A 26,876-nucleotide genomic window follows, 5' to 3' on the forward strand; every position below is an offset into this window, starting at 1 on the left:
GAGACTGTGTATTGTTTGTGGTAAGTTAGCACAGAAATTGGAAATGTTTAGAAACTTTCACAGCCATTAGGCATTGTCTGGATGCCCAAGCCCCCAATTAGCAGACTCTTCTTATTCAGCTGAGTACAGAGCAGTTCAGATGTTAGTCTTTTGAGGCCAGATCTGCCTATTGGTAATGCACAATGGACCACGTACTGGTGGTCCTAGAAGAATTGGTTGGGGGGGCGGCGACCTGGCCCTTCATCACAGACGTTTGAGAAGCACTGATGTAAACTATAGTTCCACAGTTTTATGTTCTCGGATCGCTGATTTACCAATCTTTAAGAAGAGTTCATTTACACGAAGTTCAAAAATGTGGAAACATCAAGTGTGTGGGATTTGATTGTACATTTCTTAGATGGAAAACTGTAAAACATTTTAATTTTGCCCCTCCTTGTCTAACCAGTTTTTGGCTAAACCAGTGCTGGAGCTAACCGCTCATCCTAGAGAGAACCCTGTCATCTCGTGGCTGAGGACGTCGACTGTAAGAAAGAGTAGCGTGCTGTGGCACCGACAGTTGTGATTGGGCAAAAAGACATTTTTCTCGGGCAGTCCTCTTTTAGGTCAGTTTCTCCATTTCCCCGTTAAGTCCATTTTATAAACAACGGAATGGACTTTAGGGGAGGGAAAGAAAAACGGGTTCCCTACTACTTTTTAAGCGTTTCCGGCCCTTAGCAAAAGGGTTTGGTTCACAGTAGGCGCTCAATAAATGCTGTATACGTACATTTTGAAAGAATCACTTTCTACATTATTTCATAGGAGGAACGGTGGAAGATGTGAACTCCCCCGGGAGAAACCAAACATTCTCATTCGGAAGAAGACGAAGAAGGATTGAAGTGAGGCTGTAGATTCCCACACACTAATTTCTGTCGGTACTTGAAGGCGAGCGAGGAACCTGCTAACCTTAGTCCACGGGAGGGAGGGGCAGACCGCGCAGGTAAACTGCAATTCCCGGCATGCCCGAGGGGGCGGGCCCGACGGCTGCGCAGATGGGCGCGCGGCCGTCACGTGACTTCGGCATGGCGGCGTTTGCGGATTTGGACCTGCGGGCGGGCTCCGACCTGAAGACGCTGCGCGGGCTCGTGGAGAATGCCGCTCACCGTGAGTCTCCCCGGCTTCGCGGGCCGCGGTGCCTGCCCAGTCTAGCTGTCCCCCGAGACTGTCAGGCCACGCTCGGGAGGGACCCGGGCGGGCCTCGTTCCGGTCTCCTGGGGTCTCCCGGCTGTCCCTGGAAGCTGAGGCCCCTGCGGTGTTGCTCTGATCCCGGGCGCGGGAAACTCGAAAGCACTGGGGAGCTGTTACCCAGTCTAGCTCCTTATTTCTTGCGAATTGAGGAAACTGAGGCCCTGACAGGGCGGGGGATTTGCATAGGGCCCCACAGCTGGTGGATGGCAGAAGCCAGGGCTTCCAAGTGTAGTCTCCTACACCAGTGCTGTTAATATCGCCCCTTCCTGCGTCTCACGACAGTGTTCTGACACTCAAATGCAGGAAGCTGGTGCACCTGTGGGTCCGAGAAGTGAGGGAGGGGCATGGGGTCGCGAGTGTTTGAATTATATTATGTAGAGGGAGGGTTGGTAGGGGCGGAGGACATACTAGGAGGGTGAGAGGGGAGCAGCATGGCCAAAATGCTAGAATGTTACTCATATTTGAATCCAAGGGAAGCAAAAGCTCTGAGAGTTAAGACCCCATTTTAAATAATGGAGTCAATCGCGAGTGCTGTCTCTTTCCTTAGACTGTAAAATGTCTACGTGGGGATAGAGGGAGATAAAAATAAAGAGGTTTCTGCAGGGCCTGTTAAGTAATGGTTGCTCAGTAAATAATTGAGGGAGGAAGAAAAGAAGGAAACTGGACAAACTAATGAGAGGGGGGGACCACTATTTTGGCATTAATATGCATTATCTTTTAATATTAATATCCTGTTGTTCCCATTGGTGTTTAAATAACTTAAAGATTGGAGGCATGATTTAGGCATGTTTTTGATAGTCCACATGTCCAAAACAGGGCTGTGTTGAGGCTGGTAAAGCAAGGCCCTGGCTTCAAAGAGTTCCCAGTCTCTTGGTGGGTAGCTCAAAGGCGTATGTGGACAGTGGTGTGAGGGAGTCGTTACTCCATTTCTCCTTAGCAAAAGGGCCTTTGAAGTAGAAAGGGTAAAAAGCAAAAGAAACGAGTAAGAATGAAGGTGAAAAAGTATACATGTGATGGGATGAAAATGAACAAAGGGACACGAAGGAGAATGATGCTTTAAGGAGTTGTGCAAAGTGTCTTTGGTATAATGCTAATAATACACCACCAAAGTCAAACAAAGCCCTGACTCTGTGCCAGCCACTGTTGTAAAACATCCTTTGTGTGTTATCTCATTGAATTCTGCCAGTCGTATAAGGTGAGTTCTGTTATTATCACCATTTGGCAGACGAAGAACTTGAAACTTAAGGTTAAGTAACTTCTAAGTAGTAATGCTTAGATTTGAAAATGGGCCGTCTGACTCCAGAGCCCATAACCATTCTTCTTACTACCTTCTAGTCTTGACATGAATTGGGATGAGCTTATGTGTAAAAGAGGTTGTTGTATTTAACAAGAATGTTCAATTTTTCTTTTCAGTGGGCTATTCAGTTGTTGCCATCAATCATGTTGTTGAATTTAAGGAAAAGAAACAGGTAAAATACAATTTCTTAAGTTAATAATAACCAGCATTTATAGTTATTTTGTGTATATTGGTAATATTGAAGCTACAGACGAGCACTCTTTGTGCATTATCTTATTTTAATGTTCGTTGGAAGCCAACCTGGAGCCTCTGTGCCATGACACGGTCATGGAACAACACCAAGACAGCGCTGCAGGGCAGTGCTGTGCCCAGGAAGCTGACTACATCTCTTCTGATCCTCTTCCCCCTCCCAAACCAAAACCTACGAATTGGGACTTTTTAACAACAGCCCCTGGCTGGTGGGAGAAAAAACAAACAACCTGGAAATGTAGGGTTGTTTCTATGGAAAACACCAATAACAAAACAACAATGGCCCTACATGGGAGTAATAAATGATTATGGGTATTGTTGGTTCTGGTATAAGGATAAATTAATCAGACAGAGTCAACTGCCAACATTGGAATTGTTGACTCGTCTATTCAGACAAGGCTTCTTGCCCAGAGGAACACAGTGATAGATTAAATTGTGAAATATATTGTAGATGATTTAGGGGTGCATTGTTAAAACTTGTCCATGTGGACCTCTGGGACGCATAGGAAAGGTCAGGAAACTTCCTCCTCCATAGTTTCTTTTAATGGCTTGTTACATATTAGCTTGGCTTTGTTATTAGTATGGATTGAACCTACTCTAAGAAAAAACAATGATGTTTTGAGAACCTTTAGAATTACTTTAAAAGTACATCTAGAAATATTAGGTACAATCTATTATAAATATCTTCTGAGGTTTTAGTTAAACACCTGATGATGTAATCACTTAGGGTATATAAATCTGACTGTGAGAAAATAAAGAGAGAGAGACCATGCTTGCACATACACAGTGTTATTGAATTATTTAACTTGCCCTCGCCAACGCTGTCCATCCCTCGGGTATTCCTGGACCTGCAGGAGCTGGACTCCCGCAAATGTTAATAGTTGAGCTGAGGCGTATTTGTACAAATGATAGTTTTTTGTGAAGTGCTAGGCCATGGTGTAAGGATTCTTAAAGTTGATTTGATGTTCAGTAGCTTTCAATAACTTCTTAAAAGTGCATTGTTATTGATTAAACTGTAATCACAATATTTATTCTTTTTTATTGTACTGTCATGGACTCATTACTAATTGATTTCCCTCCCAAACATACTAGTAAATATGTATATCTCCCTTTAGGCCAACAACTGTTCCTTACAGATTGTTTCATTCTAAAAACTATTGTTCATCCCGCCTATCCATTGATGTTCTCAGCTGCTTCTTTGCTTTAGCTTTCTTCATTAAAAAACACACACATGCACATACACACAACTTATTTAGTGTTTCTGAGTGCCAGAAATTAGCTTTTTTAAAAAAATATTCTTCTTCGTTGTAGGAAATTGAAAAACCAGTAGCTGTTTCTGAACTCTTTACAACTTTGCCAATTGTACAGGTAAGTGTTTTGTTTAAGAAACATAGTACTTATTCATCCAGTTCAGACATGTCCGGTCATATATGTGGTTCTCTGATCTGTACCGCCCCTTCCTCTGTCTACCAGTCTTACCTTTCAATGAAGACTCAGCTCTTCCACGAAACATTATGTACATCTCTTTTTCTCTGGCTGTACAGGTATACCTCAGAGATATTGCGGGTCTCCACAATAAAGCGAGTCACATGAATGTTTTGGTTTCCTGGTGCATATTAAAGTTATGCTTATATTGTACTGTAGTTCAATAAGTGTGAAGTAGCATTATGTCTAAAAAAAAAATCAATGTATATACCTTAATTTTAAAATATTTTATTGCTTAAAAATGCTCCCCATTGTCTCAGTCTTCAGCAAGTTGTAATCTTTTTGCCTCTGGAGGGTCTTGCCTCAGTGCTGAAGGCTGCTGACTGATCAGGGTGGTGGTTTCTGAAGGTTGGGGTGGCTGCAGCAGTTTCTTAAAATAAGACAACAGTGAGTTTGCTGCATGAATTGACTCTTCCTTTCACTGTGATTTCTCTGTAGCATGCCAACGCTGTTTGATAGTATTTTACCCACCGCAGATCTTTCAGAATTGGAGTTAGTCTTCTCATACCCTGCCACTGCTTTATCAACTAAGTTTATATAATATTCTAAATCCTTTGTTGTCATTTCAACAATTGATTAAGTTTGATGTCTTATATGGGTATGGTTTTTTTCACTGGAAACAATTACAATAGTACCATCAAAGATCAGTGATCAGGGAATTCCCTGGCAGTCCAGTGGTTAGCACTCGGCACTTCCACTGCGAGGCCCCGGGTTCACATTGATCATAGATCACCGTAACAAATATGAAAATAATGAAAAAATGTGAAATACTGGGAGAATTACCAAAATATGACACAGAGACATGAAGTGAGCAAATGCTGTTGGAAAATGGCACCAACAGACTTGCTCAACACAGGGTTGCCACCAACCTTCGATTTGTAAAAAATGCAATATCAGTGAAGCACAACAAAGCAAAACACAATAAAACTAGGTACGCCTGTATTATAAATTCCTTGAGAGTGAGGACTAGGTTTTACTGATCTTCACTATCCTTTATTGTTAGTACCTTTTAATGAGTACTTTCCACTGCTAAGGAGGAAAATCAGTCATTTCTATTTTGTGCTTTTTTTGATTACAGGGGAAATCAAAACCAATTAAGATTTTAACTAGACTGACAATTATCGTTTCGGATCCATCTCACTGCAATGTTTTGGTAGGTTAGTTGTTTTTTTCTTCTCTCTTGACCTTGTAAGTTGTATTGATTTCTGCTGAATACTGTTGTTTTTCCAACTCCTCCCATTCTTACATCTCCCCCGACCCCCCATGTGACACCTGACTGCTCTCCTTAGCTCAGAATTCACATAGTATAACAGAATCTCTTCTACTCATGGCACATGTATAAGAATACCACAATTAAAGAATCTTTCGGCAAGTGGTATTCATTGAACTTACATGAAGTAGACATAGGTGGGTACTGGGGATATTGCTATGAATAATACAGACACAATCCTTTTAAAAATGGGAGGAATGTTTAAAAAGTGGGAGGTAGCAATAAGGCATGTCCTGGGAATGTGCAACAGGAGGCCCACCGAGGAAGCTGATGTTCAAACAAGGGCCAGAAGAATCAGTGTTATAGGTGGCAAGTGAGGGAGAGAATGTTTCCCCAGACAGGATGGATTATGCAAGGTCCTGAATCCAAGAAGAAACATGGTGCATTCTGGAAAATGAAACACCAGTTGAGTTGAGCCTGATGAGCTGTCTATCCTGGGATGAGGTTAGGGAGATGGGTCTGGGTGAGCAATTAGAAGAAGCCTTTGAAGGTTTTAACCAAGGGAGTACAATTATGAAGTTTGCATTATAGAGAATAGATTAGAGGGGATAAAGGAGGGGATTTAAGAGGCATTGGGGCTGGGGGAGAGGAGAGGATTGACAGGATTTGGATGGATTTGTTGATTTGATAGAAGGTGATGACTCCCTGCCTTGGCCTGAGCAGCCAGGTAAGTAGATGGTACCATTTCCTGAGATGGGACATAGAAAGAGAGGTAAGTTTAGATCATCATGTTTCAGACATGATGGGTTATTGTGAGAGTTCCAGTGGAGCTTGTCAAATGGGGGGTTGGAGAAAAAGGTGTGGCCCTCAGAAGAGGGACCCTAATTAAAGATACTGATTTGGAAGTGGTCACCCTGTAGAGAGTAATTGAAATCATGAGACTGGATGAGACTCCTTGGTAAAAATATGATGTGGGAAGAGAAGGTCTAGGACAGAGCCCTGAGGAAATTTGGTATTTAATGGTGGAGTAAAGGATGAGGGATGAGCTAGGATTAGAGACTGAGGCAGGACTGTCTGAGAAGTAGGTGGACAACGAGGAATGTGAGAAGGCTCAGCAGCATCAATGTGCCTGTGTAGTCAAGTCAGAGAAGGGCTAAACCATGTGTTGGATGGGCAAGTCTCCTAACGACGTGGAGGTCATTGGGTGCCTTAGTAAAAGCCATTTCCACGGAAATGATAGGGACGTGAGAACATGCAGCCAGTGTGTGCTGCTGACTTTGCTTGAGAAACTTGTTTCTGTGGAGGAACAGAAGGCATAGGGAGGCTGGTGGATGAGAACCTGCTGTCTAGATTTTGTTTGTTAGATGGAGACTTGAGACTGTCTGGTGCTGATGGGATGGATCCAGTGAGGGAGGGAGAAAGTGAGATCTCTGAGAAGGTGAGCTGTTTCATCTTTAGCTGGAATGGCCTCCTCTCTCATAGAACAAGAGTAATCAAGGAAGGGCCGGCCTCCTTTCTAACATTAGCATTGCTAAAGAAATTACGGAAAGCCAAATTTTGGGATTTTATACAACTGCAGGCAGCATTCTGGTTCTCTAAGCCCAGGGAGACATAAATGGAGCTGACTTTTTATGGTCACGAAGAGTTTGATTTTCTCGTGTTATCATGAACATCCTGGTGGCCCCTATTTGTCCACATCCCAGGTGGGAGTGGGCAAGCAGAGGACAAAGAGTCCTGGATCCTGACTTTTTCTGAGACCTAGAGCCTGCCCTGTCTCAGCATACATCTGCCCAGCAGGTTTTCTTACCTGCTCAAGCACAGTACCTGCTGCTTCTCTTCAATCTATTTCTTTCCTCTGCTAATTTTTATCATACCTTTTCTTTTTACAGAATAAGAGGTAAAAAATTTAAAAGGTGCCAACAGGCAAAGAAGAAATATCACATATCACTCAGAGATTGTACTCTTGAATATATATTTTTCCAGCCTTTTCACATGCATACACATATGATATAAGTTTGAGACTTTCTTTTATAAACAATCTTTAATGGATAAATTCCTCTTCTTCTGTCTTAGGACTCTCGGGTATTTTCTTGCATGCTTAGCAGTTTAATTTGTATTTAACAGTATTCTCATTGTGAACCTAATCACATCACACTTAGTCACGTGTATTTCTTGTCTCACCAAAAAATGGTGAGTTCCACTGAGAGCAGACATATGCCTTAAATGATTTTGTATCCCCAGTGCCCCACCCACAGCAGGTGCTCAGTAAATTTCTGGCAAGCTCCTCCACTAGCTTGTAAGAGCAGCAGCTATCTAATTTGATTTTTGTATCTCAAACAAAATGTTTGGTGCACAGTTAAAGCATAACAATGAGGGAAGGAAGGAAGGAGGATGATTCCTTCCTCCTTGGTGGAATGGAAGTTGGTATCTGGAGTCTCATGTGCTGAGAAGGTCTTTTCTGACAACATACAAAGCAAAGCAGAAATGTCAGTGGCATATTAGAAGTGTTACATAATTGAAATATAAGTGCAGCCAGGACACTAGTCAGAATTCCATATGCATTTGTTGTTGTTGTTACTGTATGGTAACATTCTTTTTATATTACTAGAGAGCAACTTCTTCAAGAGTCCGGCTGTATGATATCGTTGCAGTTTTTCCAAAGACAGAAAAACTTTTTCATGTAAGTAACAGATAGTAAAAGAAAATAGTACTCATTATTTTATATAAGAAGTCTGATGTTATACCTTTGTAGGTGACCTGTATCATCTCATCTGGAAACTTTGAGGATTTTTCATTTATATTTGGTGTTCTGGAATTGCACAAGGGTGTATTTGGGTGACATATTTTGTTTTCTTTTATTTATTCTGCTAGATATTTGATGGGCTGAGATTAAAAGAGTCCATCAAGTTTTCTTCTGTTTCTTTATCTCTGCTTCATTCATTCATTTGAAACTTCTCTTAGGTAAATGATGGTCCATCTCTTTCTAGCTCTAAAAGCACTTCAGTTTCTGCCCTGTTACTATTCGCTGCTGCCTGTGACAGAAGAAGGGAGCAAGGTTCCACTGTGGCATAAAAGATTCCTTCTCTGTTTTAGCTTTCCCGTTTGTGTGCTCTGAGGTGTGGTCCATTTGCCAGCATGATCATGTCAGCCTTTGGTCTTCTAGAAATCCTTCAGAATCAACCATCTGCTGATACTATTCCTTTTTGTATAAGAGAACCTTTATGAATTTAATTTCTTTTGTCCTTTTCAAATGGCCATTTCTGTGACTTTTCAGGAGGGAAAGTTGTTTACTGTCTATGGTCATTTTGTCAACTTGAGACAGAACACACTGGGCATTGTAAGTGATCACAGAAAAGAAAAAATCAACTGTAATATAGTTTTTCAGGAATATGTTTTACTGTGTAAAGTGAGATATAGCTCCTTTTAGGAAGTTCGGAATGTTGCCTTTATTTAGGTAGCCATCTACCAAAAGTGTATCCACCAAAGGGATATTATGGGGGGAAAAGAAAGCACTGGTCTTTGATGTTTTAATTTTACAGCATAATTTGTTTTTAAGCAAAGTCCATTCTAAAATTATAAGATTTTCCCTAAGCTTATCCAGTAGATGGAGTTGTTGACTAAGAAGACTGGTGTGTGGCAAATTTCGTTTTCAAGGCACATTAACAATTCTTAATTGTTTATACAGTAAGTACCCTATATACGAATGAGCTCCGTTCCAAGAGCTCATTCGTAAGTCCAATTTATAAGTCCAACAAAGTTAGCCTAGGTACCCAACTAACACAATTGGCTATATAGTACTGTACTGTAATAGATTTATAATACTTTTCACACAAATAATACATAAAAAACTAACAAACACAAAAAATAAAAACATTTTTAATCTTACAGTACAGTACCTTGAAAAGTACAGTAGTACAGTACAACAGCTGGCATACAGGGGCACATTTGCATCTTTGAAAGTTCGTAATTTGAAGGTTTGTATGTAGGGGACTTACTGTATTAATGCAGAGTAACAGTACAAGTTATCTATGAATTCCCGTTTTTTGGTGACTCCTTTTCTAAAATGCTCTGTTATAGTAATTCTCAAGAATTTCATTTCAGAAAAAAGGGGAGTAGGATTGAGTAGTTCTTAGTTATCAGAGACCCCTGTGGAACCTTTTAAAATCAGGCATGTTCAGATCTCCGCTGTTGGAGATTCTGATCCAGTAGGTTTGGGGTTGAGTTTGGGTATCTTTTTTTTAAGTTCCACAGGGGATTCTGATTCAGTGCCGAAACCCTAAGATGGACCGTGGATATGTCCAAATTTGTTAAACGGCAATTTAGTTTTGTTATTAAATATTAACAACTCAGTTATACTGTAGACTAAAAGTTGGTAGTGTACCCAGTTTTTTATTGTACACTTGTTTTTTGAATGGATTTTGAAGAGCATACAACTTAAAATTTCCATAGCCATTTACTGGTGATTAGAGAAGACAACAATCCTGGGGATAATTGGGACAAAGGCTTATTATTATCCCCATTTTGTAGAAGAGAAAATTGAGACTTAGGCTCAATGATTTGCTCTAAACTTAAGGTAGTTATGTCACAGAGCTAGGACTTTGGAGTCTTAGAATACATTATAATTAGATTTAGTGAATTTATCTTATTACTTGTTTTTCTCAGATTATTCACAAGTTTTAATTCAAAACTGTGAACACATAATTCATGATGATGGGTGGAACAGTCAGAAATATTCTGGAAGATGGAAGAAAGCTGTAAATAATTGAAAGAGTATTTGTTTGGAATTGACTGCAGAGAAAACAGTTTTTAAAATCAGAACATCTTATCTTTCCAGATCTTACCCATCCTTTAAGATTCAGTTGAAGTTGGCATTCTCCCTGTTTTATATAGAAAATCAATTTTAAAAGACATTTTTCTTTTAATTATAAAGCTTTTGTAAGCATATCATGGTTTGGAATTGGGTCAAATGCAAGCAGTTTGTTGCTTAACAGGTTATGTTCTGTTAAGTGATTTTATTTGTTTGGTTTGTAAGTTGATCATCTAGAATGTAAACAAGTGTCCCTGTAGATATGATATTCTGTAACTAAGGTCTCCAAAATGAGTTATAAAAGCATTCCTATACACATATGTTAACAATTAGTAGTATAAAATCTAACCACCTTAAATAGAGTTGTTTCCATGGGAAATAACATACTCTTTTCCACTCAGAGTATCTGGAAGATATCTCATAGATAAATCCTTTGTCTCCATAGTTACCCCAGGGGATAAGGCAAAGTTGAAAGGCTGTAAGCAGAGTCCGTTGGCTGGGGCTTCTTAGGATGCGGGTGGCGGTGGAATGTGGCAGAGAGAGATACATAGAAGTTTCAGGAGCTTCTGAGTTAGTTATTTCCATTTAGGATTTAAAAAAAAATTTTTATTGAAGTACAGTTGATTTACAGTGTTGTGTTCATTTCTTCTGTACAGCAAAGTGAATCAGTTATAGACATATATATTCTTCTTCATATTCTTTTCCATTGTTACTCCCATTCAGGACAAGACAGGGTATGGAGAATTCAGGTTATTTAGTCCAATGGTGTCCAAACTACCTTGAGTGTGTACTGTATCAATTTTAAAAAGTAGTGATCCAACATCCCCAATATGTGTATGTTTATTTTCTTTTAAATTATTTTTATGTAATTTCATAATTTGTATGGAAACACAAAAGACCCCGAACAGCCAAAGCAATCTTGAGAAAGAAAAACGGAGCTGGAGGAATCAGGCTCCCGGACTTCAGACTATAGTACAAAGCTACAGTAATCAAGACAGTACTGGCACAAAAACAGAAATATAGATCAATGGAACAGGACAGAAAGCCCAGAGATAAAACCACGCACATATGGTCACCTAATCTTTGATAAAGGAGTCAAGAATATACAATGGAGAAAAGACAGCCTCTTCAATAAGTGGTGCTGGGAAAACTGGACAGCTACATGTAAAAGAATGAAATTAGAACACTCCCTAACACCATACACAAAAATACACGCAAAATGGATTAAAGACCTAAGTGTAAGGCCAGACACTATCAGACTCTTAGAGGAAAACATAGGCAGAACTTTCTATGACATAAATCACAGCAAGATCCTTTTTGACCCACCTCCTAGAGAAATGGAAATAAAAACAAAAATAAACAAATGGGACCTAATGAAACTTAAAAGCTTTTGCACAGCAAAGGAAACCATAAACAAGACAAAAAGACAACCCTCAGAATGGAAGAAAATATTTGCAAACGAAGCAACTGACAAAGGATTAATCTCCAAAATTTACAAGCAGCTCATGCAGCTCAATATCAAAAAAACAGGGCTTCCCTGGTGGCGCAGTGGTTGAGAGTCCGCCTGCCGATGCAGGGGACGTGGGTTAAAAGAGTCATGTTCCAAAATGTTCATTGCAGCTCTATTTACAATAGCCAGGACATGGAAGCAACCTAAGTGTCCATCGACAGATGAATGGATAAAGAAGATGTGGCACATATATACAATGGAATATTACTCAGCCATAAAAAGGAACGAAACTGAGTTATTTGCAATGAGGTGGATGGACCTAGAGTCTGTCATACAGAGTGAAGTAAGTCAGAAAGAGAAAAACAAATACCATATGCTAACACATATATATGGAATCTAAAAAGAAAAAAAAATTGGTCATGAAGAACGTAGGGGCAGGATGGGAATAAAGACGCAGACCTACTAGAGAATGGACTTGAGGACATGGGGAGGGGGAAGGGTAAGCTGCAACAAAGTGAGAGAGTGACATGGACATATATACGCTACCAAATGTAAAATATCTAGTGGGAAGCAGTCGCATAGCACAGGGAGATCAGCTCGGTGCTTTTTGACCAGTTAGAAGGGTGGGGTAGGGAGGGAGGGAGGGAGCCACAAGAGAGAAGAGATATGGGGATATATGTATATGTATAACTGATTCACTTTGTTATAAAGCAGAAACTAACACACCATTGTAAAGCAATTATACTCCATTAAAAAAATTATTTGCATGCTCCATTATATCAGTGTGCTTTATGAAATAATATACACACACTGAACAAAACATTTTAGGGGAAGGAATTAAAAACAAATGAAAATAGAAGTTCTGTTTTCTTCCTGCTTCCAAAATCCATGCCTTACTTTTTTCAGAGCATTATTGTAGTATATGCTGCTAACACCTGAGGCTACTGAAAGGGCGTATCTTTCAAGGCAGTTCTTAAGGTGTGCTCTGGCTTCACTGGTGTCAGATTTGCCAGGAAAATTTGTTAAAACGCAGGTTATTAGACCCTGCTTACTGCATTTACTGCTGAGAGTAGGGCCTGGTAATCTCCATTTTAAATAAATTCTTCAGGGTGGTTTTTTTTTTTTTTTTTTTAAACAGTTTAGTTTGGGAGGCCCCATTTATGGGCATCTCTTTTTTCCCTGGGCAAGCCTGGCTCTCCCTTGAATAAAATATCAGAATGTACTAACCTGACATCCATGAAGGGGAGTTGGGGGAGACTGAACCCCCTTCTCTTATTCCGCTTGTTCCATAAAATCAAAGATAAATGTATGTGTGTATATGTGCAGTTTGAGGAGAACCTTCCTAAATCCTCATAGGAATCCTTGGCCAAAGAAAAGGTTAAGAACAATTGATATGAATTCATATACAACCTGCCAAAACCACTATAATCAAATTCTTAACCACAAATATATTTGGATGTAATTTAATCTTTTTAATGATTTAGAAAGCATTTCCTTATAGTGTGAACATTAGCTCTTATTTTGTAGTTATCTAAATATATCAGTTGAACATTTGGATTAATAGAAAGCTAAATAACAAAGGAATTTGGTTTGAAACATTTTAAGTCTGAGATGTCAGAGGGAGTCAAGTGGAGCCATCCTTTGTAACTGAAAGTTTATTATAATGCATGTACTTAAACCAACACAAGGGGTATTTTTTAATTAACTACTGTTATATAAAAGAGGGAAGAAAGGAGCAATACATAAGTAAAAAGGTAACCTAATTTAGCTTTACTCTGGGGAAGAATGTTTAATAGGCTTTTAAGAAATGAATCAGCTTTTTGAAATGAAAAATAATTTGTGTTTGTAATAATGAATTGAAACAGTGCAAAGAGGTATGCACTGAAAAGTACACCTTCCTCCCACCCAAAACGCCCTCTCCCTTTTCTCCTGAGGCAACCACTGCTAGCAGTTCTTGTGTTTCTTTTCAGAAGTATTTTTACCTAGTCCTTCCTTCCTTTCTTCATTCTCCTCTTCCTCTCCTTCCTTCCTTCCTTCCTACTGTCAGGTGAAAAAACCATGTTTTTTTCACCTGACAGTATATCTCAGAGATGGTTCCATAATATCCACTAGAGAGGTACCTCATTCCGTTTAAGGAGTCAGCATATTCCATTGCATAAAGGGGCCATAATTTTTTTTAAGTAAAATTGAGGGATGTTTAGTTGTGTCTAGTCTTTTGTGATTGGTGGTGCAGCGACCGTCCTTTCACCAATATCCTCAAGCATTTGTAAGGTATATGGCTATGGAATGCATTTCTAGTCTCTATAGGATACATTCCTATACTTATAGGAATTTGCTGATGTGTGCTTATAAAATTTTGATACCTATTGCTGAAATGCTTTTCAAGACCCTGTACTGATTTAAAGACCCTGTGAGTCGCTGTTTATTTATTTTTGTGTCACCTGTATATTACTGAACTTTTTGATCTTTGCCAATCTGCTAGTTTAAAGATGGCAAACAGAAGCTGAGCATGTTTTATGTTTTATCTGCTATTCAGACCTTTACTTCATCCATTCTTATCAAATTTTCAATGACTCTTTTAGGAGTTGGACAGCTGTAGCAGTTGGGATGGGGCAGATTCTTTATGAGCCAAGTGTTTCTGCCAAACCAGCCTTACTTCCCAGGCTTACTAAGTTACTACGACTGTCTTAAAGCCAGGCAGCCTCTGATCACTACCTGCTTCCTGGAGCCCTGGGGTGGGGGTAGGAACGACTGAAGTGGGGATTCTGAAGAGAAAGGATAAGATGTGACATTCCTGTCACTGCTGAAGGTCGAGCTGACCCTATGGGGCATTGTCACCCCCTCTTGACCCCTTTCTCTTGGTCCGTGCCACGGATGTTAGTTTGCCAGCACAGCCACCCTGGCAGCTTGGATTTGTTTGTCAAGCCTGATTACACCAGCATTGATAGTAAGGCTTATTTTTGTCATGGTACAAAACAGCCAATTCCTTTTATTGCTGTAAATCAAATAATGGCAAAATGAGAGCCGGGTATGCAGCTTCTAGCCCTGTCTTTTGGCCTGCACTGTTATGCTAGTAACCTTTCCCTGGCTTTATGTTCCTTCCCTGATTTTTCTTTTATCCTGATTTCCTTATCTATTTATTTTATCTTGCATGTCTTTTTTTATAAGCAGCTTCAGATCTCTTTTGGAAGTAAATGCAGAGTATCAACAAATAATAGCAAACATGAGAACAAAGGAAAGGGAAATTAAAAGTTGAAAAAAATGCATTCAATGTCATTTGATTTATAACAGCTCTGCTTTGACCATTTATGGAGATGCTCTGTTTCTATTAGCATTTGAACAAAATGCCATTGGTAGTGCCATGTATTTCTTTGGCCAGTCAATAGACTGATAGGAGCCACAGGCGTGGGCCAATTACTGGCACAAAAATAAATAATTTCTGGAGTAAGTGGACCATGCATACATTCCTTTTGGCTTATTTATTTATTTTTTCCTGGATTTCAGAGCAGTTAGTTTCCTTTTTCTAGAACAATCTGAAGTAACCTTCCAGAAACTGAGCCTCTCTTAGCAACCTCTCCTTATGTAGCTGACCATGAATTAGAGGGTCTCTAGACCCTATCTGTTGAGATGGTCTATAGACATATCACTCTGCTTCAGCTGGATTACAGCTAAACCATTCAAACCAAATGTGAAGGAATGGCTAAGCATTGACTTTGTAAAGGGACAGATGTATTTGAACACAGAACCATGTAATGCCTATGGAGTAAGCCATATCTATGTACATTTCTTTGTATCACGTTTGACCCTACCCCATTCTTAACATGTGCCAATTTTCCTTTTGGCTTTACCTGTTTTTTTCTTCTTGACAGGTTGCTTGTACACATTTAGATGTGGATTTAGTCTGCATAACTGTAACAGAGAAGCTACCATTTTACTTCAAAAGACCCCCTATTAATGTGGTAAGTGTCACAGTTTCCATTCTATATGTGAATCTCTACGTGTGCATTAACGCACTGGAAAAGGGGCAGAAGAAACTGCTGTTCTTAGAGGGGAAAAAACAAAGGCTAGTAATAGATAGGCAATTTAAAAAGAGGATTTTTTTTTTTCTAAGCTGACTAAAGGTAGAAAGAAAGCTTAAAATAAAAAATATCCAGTGAATTACCAAGATGTGTTTGAAAGGCCTTAGAAGCTCAAATTTGTGAAGGAAATTTCTTAAGAGGATAGCTAATAATGATGGACACTTACAGTCTGAATGTTGAACATTAAGGAGACAGAGCAGCCAAGAAAGGAGTAGGACAAAATAGAGAGAGGGTTCCCAAGGCACCAGCAAACTGGAAAGGTGGGGTGGCAGGGACTGGAGGGAGCAGGGCCTGGAAAGCACGGTAGGCGTGGTCTCTGCACAATTAAAATTTGCATTGAAATGTGCTGGCTCACACAAAAGCCCAGGGTTACTTTTGTGATAATCTAAGCGGGGGACCATGCATTCAACAGATCTTGTGCTCCTTCCTCTGCTATAGAATTTTTCTCGTTACCTTTCTACATAATTTCTCTTGTTTTCCTCTACTCCTTATCTTCCACCTGTCACACCTTTTTATGTCTTACTCCATCATAAAAGTGATATTGTTTCACAATGGGAGCTGTAAGGTTGGCAGAGCTGTCAACTATTTGCATTGGCAACCAGATCCCGGGAGGAGTTAGGATGCTTTTTTAGAATAGAGGCTTCCAAAGCTCTCTCCCATTCTCAAGAAGTGCTGTTGAAGGAGAAAAAAGGTTTGACAGACAGTCTAGATTACATCCCCAATCCTGTCAGAATTGGAAAATTAAAAATTTATGGATTTTTTTTCAGGATAGATAACTCCCCTATTCTTTTGTCTCTGTAGAATCACAAGTTCTTCAATTTTTGTTTCCCTCTCCACTGCTAAGGATTAGCTTGATGCTGAGAGTAGGGAGAGACAGCGAGAGGAGTAAATGATCTGTATGGTATGAAAAACTTGAATCCAATGTGGAAAAATTTAAGATGGCTTGTGTTCTACCCCTAAGTGTACGCTACTAAAGCTGTACTTGAAAAGTATTCAAAATTTTGAAGTTATATATTTAAAGGGCAAACTATAAAACAGCTCTTTTCTGATCAATAATGAGAGTACTACTGAACATATAACAATATTGGTTAAGCTCAAATCATTGTTTCCCCACATTCTTACTGGTACTTAAATAAGGAAACACTAAAAAAAAAAAAGACCCTTAATCATCACATTTTAGAATTGGAGATATATGTTGTTAAAAGTGGTAAAATGAAGAAGGAGAAACTGTTCAGCTCTTCAGACACAGGGGTGGAACAGACCTGGTTGACTCCCCATCAGATGAGATCTCCAATGTGCCCCAGCTACCATGATAAAAGGCTCAAACTAACACAGTTCCCAAGATGATGACAGTCTCACTGGCCTCACATGTTGTTGCTCCCCAGAGCTAGTAGAAGGTTGCCAAGGCTTTTTACCAGCTTCACACTGCCAATCCATTTTCCATGTAGATGGCACCCTCCGTAAGTTGCTCTTAAACTTACAACTTTTTTACTTTTCTCTTCACCTTAATGAACTAGAAAGGCTATTTTCTAGACGGCTTTGCCTGAGTAAACCCACATACGATACTGTGTCCTTGGCTGGGAGGAGATAGTGGTATGTGATGCTAAGGCCAAGTCCATGGAATGGACAGCAGTGCACAGCACATAATTCCTCATGTCCCACAACAGTGATAAGCTGCCCAGTGGCTGTTTTGGCTTCGTCTTTTGATTGGTTTCTTAGGAATGTGCCCTGCTGTCCAACCCAGATTGTGAGCTTCTAGAGAGCACCAACTGTGTCCTGGTCCTTTTTTAATTACCCAAATACCTTGCCTATAAGAGGTCTTCCCTAAAATCTGTCAGTTGAACGAGTATATGTCTAATTTTGCATGTCTGGGTACAGCTTGGGGAACACAGCCAAATCCTGTGAACCGTTAGTCCTTAGCTGGTTGTCAGGGCTTGGCAGGCAGCATTCACTGTGAGGGGGGTGGGGCATTGGGGCGGCGTGAGGAGGAGATGCACTGGAGGCGGCAGCACTAGGACTGCCCACCTTCTGATTCCATCTGTAAGTTCCTGAAGGTGCTATTTTTTGCTGGATATTTTTGGCTTGATTCCCACATTTTTCAATTTAAGAATTCTGAAAAGTAAAAACTTGACAAGTGAGAGGGATAGGCAGTATTTAACACAGTGTCTGCTTTTTAAAAAATCTGGTATGAACATTTTACATATGTTGTTTAATAAAAACTAGATGATGGAGTAGAGGGAAGGCTGTGCAGGATTATTTTTAGCCCTCGTCTAGTGTAGAAGTAGGCTGCGGTGTGAATTGGTCAGGAAGCAGAAGAGTCCCTATTAATTCATTCACCTCTTTTTTATTTAAGAGAAACTGGAATTAAAAGTTAAATTAATTAAAATTAAATTAAAAGCTAGAAGCATACAATAAAAGTTGCCACCTTATTGTTCAGGGTAAATAATAGTAGCTGTATAGGTATGTGTATATTATTTGTACCTAATAATATCTATTCTGGATATGGAGCTGTATGATTAAAGTATGGAAGTATGTTCACCATGAAAGTATAGAAGATGTAGTGAATGTGGGGAACAGTTTAGTCTTAAGTCTTGGTCCTTGTGTGCTCTCTTGGCCCTGGGAATGAACTTGTCTTTGGCCATGAAAAGTGGATAGGTTGGCTTTATAAGGATCACTGTATTGAGCACAGATCTTAATTTGGATAGGGTGGTGAAAAATAGGAGCATTAGATATTTAATTCATTAGCCTTTAACCTAGAGGCCATAAGCCATGTGAGAATTATCAGCTCAGAAGGTTGGGATTTTAGGTCACAGGGTATAGATTTTCACTTAAAAAAAGAACAAGTTCTGAGGCTCTAATGTACAGCATGGGTGACTGTAGCTAATAGTCCAGTATTGTAACTCAAAAGTAGTTGAGAGAGTATCCTAGGCACTCTCACCACAATCACCACACACACACACACACGCACACAAAAACAAAAAAACAAAAAAAATGGTTAACTATGTCAGGTGGTGGATGTGTTAATTATCTTGATCTCAGTAATCGTTCTACAATGTAGAGTATATGTATATCAGATCATCATGTTGTAGACTTTAAATATATGCATTCTATTTCTCAATATCCCTCAACAAAGTTATAAAAAAAAAAGAAGGTTGGGATTATAAAGGAGGGCCCAGGGGCTAAAACATACCAAAGCACAAAGCATAACAAAGTTATGTATAACTTTCAGCTCTCAATCCTTCTGTTATTTTCACCACATGCTAAGGGCACCATAATTTCAATTATGTTAATTCCCTCTAAAATCTCCTACAAACCTCCTCTGGAGTCTTAAGTAAGTTGTATGAGAATCATTTTATCATGTAATAGTTGGGTTTCAAAAAAGTTGAATTCAACTCCTCTTCTTGGATAGCTAAATGGCTTCTAATTATTTAGCATTTTAAGGCTTAAGCACTTTCACACCTGCTTTAGCCCGGCAGCTTTAGGGTGAGGTAGATGTGAATTACCTCCGTGATGCAGGTGATGGAATTGAGACTCAGGTAGCTTGTGGCTCACAACTGGTACATGTCTCTATCAAAGGTTACCTTGGGATTTGTACTTAAGCTTTGATTCTAAATCTGCTGTCATTTCCCACTGGGAAATGCTATTTAAAATTACTTTACAGCAGAGCTCTTTGTTAAGCACAGAATAATTTCATATTTTAAAACGTGATCTTTATGAATTCAGGTTTTGAGAAGAATTTTTTTAAGTAGCACGTATCTTCACCTTCCCTTTGATTTTTTTTTTTTACAGTGTTAGTGCCATTCAACAGTAACTTCAAGTTTATTAAACCATTTCCAGTGATTGTATGTTTTATGCTCTCTTTCCAATGTTTTCCCCTCAGCGTTTCCTTTAACCCTAATCCATTTCTGTCTTCATGGTCCAGTTAGTCCCCACTGAGAGAAATCCAGTAAATAGTATCTGAAGCAGTGAGGTTGTTCCAGGAATCTTGCCATATATCCTTGAGCTGGGTGTGAGTGCTCTATAAACTTTATTTTTCATCACACATATTGTGAACTTAACTATGTTAAGTACTTTATTGATCCAGTACTTGGAGCAGTGCCAGCAAACCTGTCAGTATCAAAAAAATGTCTGTGTGGCCAAAAAAAAAAACCATCAGAAACAAAGTTAAAAGGACTAATGACAGGCTGGTAGAAATAGTTTCACTTATATCATAGACAGGTGACTAATCTCTGTAATATATAAAGAGCTCCTAGAAGTTGATAAGGTTAAAAAAAAAAGAGAGCGAGATGATCAATCCAAAAAAATGGATTAAGAATATGGAAAAGACATTTCACAGGAAAGGAAATACAAATGGCCTTTTAACAAATGAAAAGATGCTTAAATTCATCATGCTAAGAGAAATTCACATTAAAATCACCTATCTGATTGGCACAAACCCAGAAGTTTGATGATACACTTTTGTGAGGCTGTGGGAAAGCAGGCATTCTCATACTTTGACTGTAGCAGTGTAATTGGAACAGTCCTTATGGGATGGTGGGTAATTTGGCAACAACTATCAAAATTATAAATGCTTTACCCTCTGACCTAGTGTATTAGTTTCCTGGGGCTACCATAACAAAGTACCACAAATGGGGTGGCTTAAACTAACAGAAATGTATTGGCTCACAGTTCTGGAGACTGGGAGTCTGAAATCAGGACATTATTGGGGTTATGGCCCCTCTGAAACCTTAGGGGAATCCTTCTTTGTCTCTTCCTAGCTTTTGATGGTTTGCTGGCAATCTTTGGTGGTCCTTGGCTTGCAACTGCATAACTCCGATCTCTACCTCTGTCTTTACAACATGTTCTTTCTCCCTGTCTGTCTTCACATGGCCATCATCTTATAAGGACACCAGTCCTACTGGATTAGGGGTCCGCCCTATCCCAGTGTGACCTCATCTTAACTAATTACATCTACAATGACGCTATTTCCAATTAAGGTTACATCCTAAGGTACTGAGGATTAGGACCCCCAACATAACCTTTTATGGGGGGAAACAATTGAACATATAATATCCAGCAATCCCCCAAAACACTAAAAAATTAGTGTTTATTCTACAGATAGACTGGAACGACCCAAAATCTATCAGTAGAGGCTTGGGTAAATGCCATACCTCTGCAGTGGAGTACTCTGCAGCTGTAAAGCAATGCTGAAGTTAGGAGCTGACGTGGAAAGCCCTTCAAGTCAGAACCAGAATGTAGTAGGCTACCTTTGGGGTAAGAAAGAGGAAAAATAATAGTATATATTCATATTTGCTTGTATCTGTATGAAGAAACTCTGGAAAAAGACACAAGAAGCTAGTGAAAGTGATTATGGGAGGTGTGGGTGGGGCAAGTGGGAGCAGAGATACAGTGAAGACTTTTTATTGCTTTCTTATGTTACTTGATTTGTGAATCATGTGAACAAGTTACTTATCTCAAAGAATGATACCAGGAATGACACCAACAGTATCATCCTTTCAAATTCAATAAAGAACTAATTTTTATGAAATTAACAGGGAATCTGTATATTGTCCCAGTAATCAACCCCCTATTTCCTTTCTCTCTTCTTTCTCTTGAGCTTTGCTTAGTTCTTGGAATTTTACCACCACCATCTCTTTTCAAATATCACACACCTGTTCTTGGATTGTAGCATCGTTATGACTGTTATTTCTCATCAGTAAAGAAATCATCTGCCTATTCCAGAACCTTTGGTCAGAGATGCAAACAAAAGCCAATCAGGCAGGCACTGGCATTCTTTATGAAAAGGCTGTTATGAACAATCAGTTGATGAGCTTAAGGCAATTTACATTAAAATGGTCTTAGAAGCAGGAGCTCGGGTAATGAGTCTGTATTTCATCTATCTAAAAATTTTAAATAAGGTGTTATGAAAGAAATGTTCACAACCTTCAGTAGCACATTATCTTCAGTTTCTCTCAGAGTTTTCAGCTTGAAAGTGAATTTGATTAATGTACTAAGATCAGAATCAGAACTTTTTTCTTAAAAAATAATTAAGTGGATAATTATGTCCATCTAACCCTCTCCACCCCCCCAAAAAGGAGTTTGTATTTTGATCTGGTTCCCAAGGGGGAGGGCGGCAAATTTTCCAGAATCCTTTGGGACCTGGTCACCTAGTTCTGTGTGTCATCCACATCTTTTATGTCCCCTCTTCTCCATCCTACCGACTTGTGTTTTAGTTCAGCAACTAGAGGGATGAGGAAAAGAAATACCTGTAAGTAAACCTCTTTGGCTAATTAGTAGTTTTGGTAAGAGAAATAACCAGGGGGATAGTTGAGACTACGGTTAAAGGACATGTTTTGGTTTATCTGTGAATTTCAGTTTGCCAAGTTAACCCTGGTTTCTTTTGTGATGGATAATCCATAGTGAACAGCATTATCACATGACCTCTTTTCCATAAGCTACTATTTATTCACTCAGAATATAAATATATTAGATGCTTTTTGTATAAAAGACAGTTCGGTGTTACAAAGAAGTATCATGATACCAGCTCTCAAGTGTACAAGTTAGGCAGGGAGAATGAGGTATATATTTATGGCACAAAGAGTATCATAACAGACATCATTCCCAGATATAATTAACACAAGCTAAAGAATTGGAGGCAGGAAAAAGTTGTCTGAAAAGGGGAGAGGGGGAGGTTGCAGTGTGGAAAATAGCATGTGAATGCTAATTAAACTAATATCAGATATATAGGGAAATCTAAAATAAAATCTGGGCACCTCAAGGCAGGCAGAAAAGTTAAGGAAAGGGAAGATTGGGGGGTGGGGCGGAAGAAATGAAGTCTGTGTTCAGGAAGGGCAAGTGGAAGGAATCTGCCAGTCACATGTGAATTAAATCAAGGTGGACTGCCAGATCTGAAGAAGACAGGTTTTTCCAGTCCTTGTAACACTCAGGAGTAGACCTCCAGCAGTCACAGCTGGACTAGTCCCAACTCATCCTCTGGGTAATAAATAGAAAATCGTTTGCCAGGCAGAGACTTGGACCATACTGCCTGGTCTTTGCCTGCTTTTCCCCCTTTGCTCCTTTGAAAGACCACTGCAACCAAGTGACTTTGCCATCCTGACTCTGATTATCACCTCCACGCTAAAATCCTTAGATGCTTTGTGTGGCTATTAAGATTAATTCTGTCTCCGTTTGGCACTTCGCATCCTCTTCAGCCCCCGCTCCCACCACAGGGCTCTCCTCATTCTCTCCTCTCCAGCCTTTGACCTTCTCTACATGCTACATGCTTCCTCCAACCCTAGAGCCTCTTCACATACTGCCCCCTCCCTCTGCAAACGCTCCTCTCTCTGCTAGTCAGTTGATTAAGTCCTTTCTCACCCACTCCCAGACTTCTTGATGGCACTTAGCACAGTGGAAGTTTTGTATTTTTGTGTAATTATTTGATGGTCTCCCCCACTAAACTGGAAGCTCTCACAAGAGAGGGACCATGTCAGCTTCTGCTCACCCATTCCCACGCACAGCTGGCTGAAAAACCTATCTGTTGGGCTTCCCTGGTGGCGCAGTGGTTGAGAGTCCGCCTGCCGATGCAGGGGGCACGGGTTCGTGCCCCGGTCTGGGAAGACCCCACATGCCGCGGAGCGGCTAGGCCTGTGAGCCATGGCCGCTGAGCCTGCGCGTCTGGAGCCTGTGCTCCGCCACGGGAGAGGCCACAACAGTGAGAGGCCCGCGTACCGAAAAAATAAAAATAAAAAATAACCTATCTGTTGTGAATGGATGAAGATTTGAATCACTCATCAGGGAAGCTGCATAGTGTAGTAGATCCCATTGCCACTTCTTCCAGGCTGTTTTCTTACCTGTGGATGCCTACCTATTAAGAACATCTTAAATAAGAAAGAATTTTCTTTTCCTCATTTAAAAGGCCAAGCTAGTATGGTAAGCCGGGCAGAATTGTCAAGTGCCCAGGTTGCTTTCATCTTTTTTGCTGGGCATCCATGAGCCCCATTTAAGATCAGGGGCTCTGTTAGTAAAGAAAAAGGGGAGAAGAGAAGAGATAGCCGGGCAGTTAGCTGTCTCTGCCGCAGTGCCTTCTAAAGGTATTGTAGGGGTTAAATAAATACATAAGACTCTTAGCACAGTGCCTAGCACATGGCACTCAACTGTGGCCGTTAGTTTCTTCCTTCAACATATGCATATTAAATGACTTACCCGAGAGGCGTTCAACTCCTATTCTTTGGACATTTTTCAGCTCATTTCTTTGTCTCTTCATTCTTGGGTCAAATTACTTGGTTTACTATGTTTGCAAACAGTTTATCCTGCATGTAGGGAACACATCTCCGGTTTCCTTTTGATAGTTCATGGAGTAGTAGCCCTTCTGCCACCCCACTGGGACGTTGCTCTCTTCAGCCTCTTGGTGATTCCTGTTTATATAAAGTCAGCTTCCCCACAGCTAAGATAAACTCTGTTGAGACAGAGCCACAGATCTGTTTTCTTCTCCCATAGATGGTGCCATTCGGGCACAAATCTGCCTTTATTCAAGGCTGTACCTGGACATGCAGGAGGTGGGCAGTGCGGGGGAGGGGTGTGAGGAGGGAGGTGAGGGGGAAGGTCAGTGAAAATAAAGTAAGACAGTGTGTGTTTAGCTTTGACAGTTTATTTTCTTTATTTCCTGTGAAGGCAATTGACCGAGGTGTGGGCTTTGAACTTGTCTATAGCCCGGCTATCAAAGACTCCACAATGAGAAGGTACACAATTTCCAATGCCCTCAATTTGATGCAGGTCTGCAAAGGAAAGGTATGGTTCCATAATTTTAGGATATTTTTCAAACCTAGCAGTTTATTATTATTAATATACTGGGGTTATCAAGCTGACCCCATTTCCTTAAAGCAGAAAGTTCTCAAGGCACAGCAACAAATTCTCCCATTTCAATGAGCTCTGCAAGTTTTAAGAGAAAGAAAAATATCCTAGGGAAGAATAATATGAGGGGGGAAAAGTTGTGTTGGAAGTCTTTATCTTTCAGTAAAGAATTGGCCATTTACCTACTGTGAAAGAATCATCTAGGTACAGTTGTCATCGAGTTGAATTAAGGTTATATGACCTTTTCAACTAGTTTTCTAAACTAATGCATCTTTTCTAAGATCTGTTGGGAAGGCTTCTCGTTCTGTTTCTTATTTTAGGCTGCCTTTAGTTTGACATGACATGAGGTCTTTCATCCTTTCACTTTATTTACCTTAACTTTAGAAGAAGTTGGTATTTATGTTAAAACTTGATTACTGGTTATTTGTATTATAAGATTTCAATTTTTTTGACATTTATCTAAGATTAATATTGATTACTTTCTATTTCGTAGAATGTAATTATATCTAGTGCTGCTGAAAGGGTAAGTCTGGCATTAAGTACTTTATTTTCCCTTTTCAAGTTAAATTAGTCATGTAATAAAGGTTTATTGCATGTTTTCGTTTTTAATTGTATTTGCTCATTGTAACTGCTGAAGGGTAAAATTTATCTCCATTCCTTGGGGGCTTCAAATTTTGTTTATATAAATAGTTTTTCCTTTAAATTGTTGCAAAATGCTTTTCAAGGATCTTTTATATTTTCAAAAATGTAAGTAACCCGTCAAAATTATAAGGACTTAAATTTATGCAGTTGACTTCTTTGCTTTTAGGTACTTAAGCATCCTATTTACTGCAGATGAAGTCACTGAAATGTTATGAATAACTTCTTTCATATCTATTTTTTGTTCATATTATTTTAGCCTTTAGAAATAAGAGGCCCATACGATGTGGCAAACTTGTATCCTTTTCTGAGTAATAGGTCATTGAAATTTTCTTTTAGGAAATTTGGAATTTGGTATGTTATACTTTAACAAGATTTTTTAACCTTTTGCTATAAATTTATCAATTAATAGCTTCAAAACCAAATATACATCAGGTTGTGAAAACTTCATCCTTTTGTTTTCTGGATTAAGGGTGAAATAGAAAAAGGGGGAAAGAAGGACTCTATAAAAGCTTAGAGTTAAATGAGTCTTTTCTCAAATGCCTGTTCCATTTGGACTGAGAACTATAGAATTAAAGTGTCTCTCTCAGTGCCTCTCTCTGGTGAACTGGCATTGTCAGTTATGTTTCTGTTAGTCTCCTGTCCTCAGCTGACGCTGGGTTGAAATCTTTAACGACCCCCCAGAGGGTTGCTGTTTGGGCTGTCGGAAAGTGACGCCAAGGCTGCAGTGTCTACCAGCTGCCGAGCGGTGCTTCTGCACGGAGGTGAGCAAGTCCTTCCAAGAAAAACACTGAGTGGTCATATTAAGAGCCAGTCATTTCTGTGAAACAGTTGAGCCATATCTACTTTCATTATCCTGCCCCTCAGAGTTCCATTAGGGTCATCTTTTCTGAACCTGTTTAGCCATGCCCATCAGTGCTTTCTCGCCCTTTACTTCAGGCTTTATTTTCTGTAGTTTGTGGAATGAATATAGTTGGCCTTCCAGAAATGAGTATTGAATGCATTCTTTCCAGTTCTGCACGTGTGTCCCCCGCCTGCATTTTGATAGGCTTCTAATCTCCCTTTTTCCTCCATAGGGACATGCTTTCCCTGCTGAAAATCACGGTTTTAGAGAACTGAACTGTGAAAAATATACGTTAAGCCAGTTATGAGGAACACAAAAGCACCAAATACATTTAAAAAAATCCCGCTAACAAACTCAAATCATAACTTTTCACATTTATTACAACTTGTGATTATTTTCTCATTTTTGGTTTACCTGTTCAATTATGCACAGACTACACATCTTTTACTCACATTTCATTTATATATATCCTCCTCCTCACCTTAATTTCACTACTTGAAGGCACTGAATTTCTTATTCATCAGATGATAAAAATTGAACTAGAAGTGTTTGATATGCTAGGACTTGGGAGAATAAAAATAAGGCTTTTTAAAAGAAAAAAATGTACACTTTTCATCTGCTGTTTTATCTTCATTCTCTTGGTAATTTTTAGCACTAGTGGTAGTAGTCAAGAAGCAATTGACTTGATATCACCCAGATGAATGTTAAACTTCAGAATTGGTTGCTACATATAAACTGGGTGATTTAGCATATGAATAGTTAG

The 26,876-nt window shown here is 39.6% G+C and overlaps 1 protein-coding gene across 1 annotated transcript in view; it reads left to right on the top strand.

Moving 5' to 3' along the window:
• The first annotated feature begins 1,037 nt into the window (after positions 1-1,037).
• RPP30 (ribonuclease P/MRP subunit p30) overlaps positions 1,038-26,876 on the top strand; it is a 29,031-nt gene continuing 3,192 nt past the window's right edge. The window contains exons 1-10 of the mRNA XM_007118587.3: positions 1,038-1,140; positions 2,638-2,693; positions 4,082-4,138; positions 5,334-5,408; positions 8,074-8,145; positions 15,592-15,681; positions 24,451-24,567; positions 25,124-25,153; positions 25,529-25,566; positions 25,954-26,033. Of these exons, the coding sequence (XP_007118649.1) occupies positions 1,059-1,140; positions 2,638-2,693; positions 4,082-4,138; positions 5,334-5,408; positions 8,074-8,145; positions 15,592-15,681; positions 24,451-24,567; positions 25,124-25,153; positions 25,529-25,566; positions 25,954-26,033 (697 nt within the window). The 5' untranslated portion in view covers positions 1,038-1,058. The remainder of the gene's footprint in view (positions 1,141-2,637; positions 2,694-4,081; positions 4,139-5,333; positions 5,409-8,073; positions 8,146-15,591; positions 15,682-24,450; positions 24,568-25,123; positions 25,154-25,528; positions 25,567-25,953; positions 26,034-26,876) is intronic.

The sequence above is a fragment of the Physeter macrocephalus genome, chromosome 20 (genome assembly GCF_002837175.3).
Source record: "Physeter macrocephalus isolate SW-GA chromosome 20, ASM283717v5, whole genome shotgun sequence".
NCBI lineage: Eukaryota > Metazoa > Chordata > Mammalia > Artiodactyla > Physeteridae > Physeter > Physeter macrocephalus.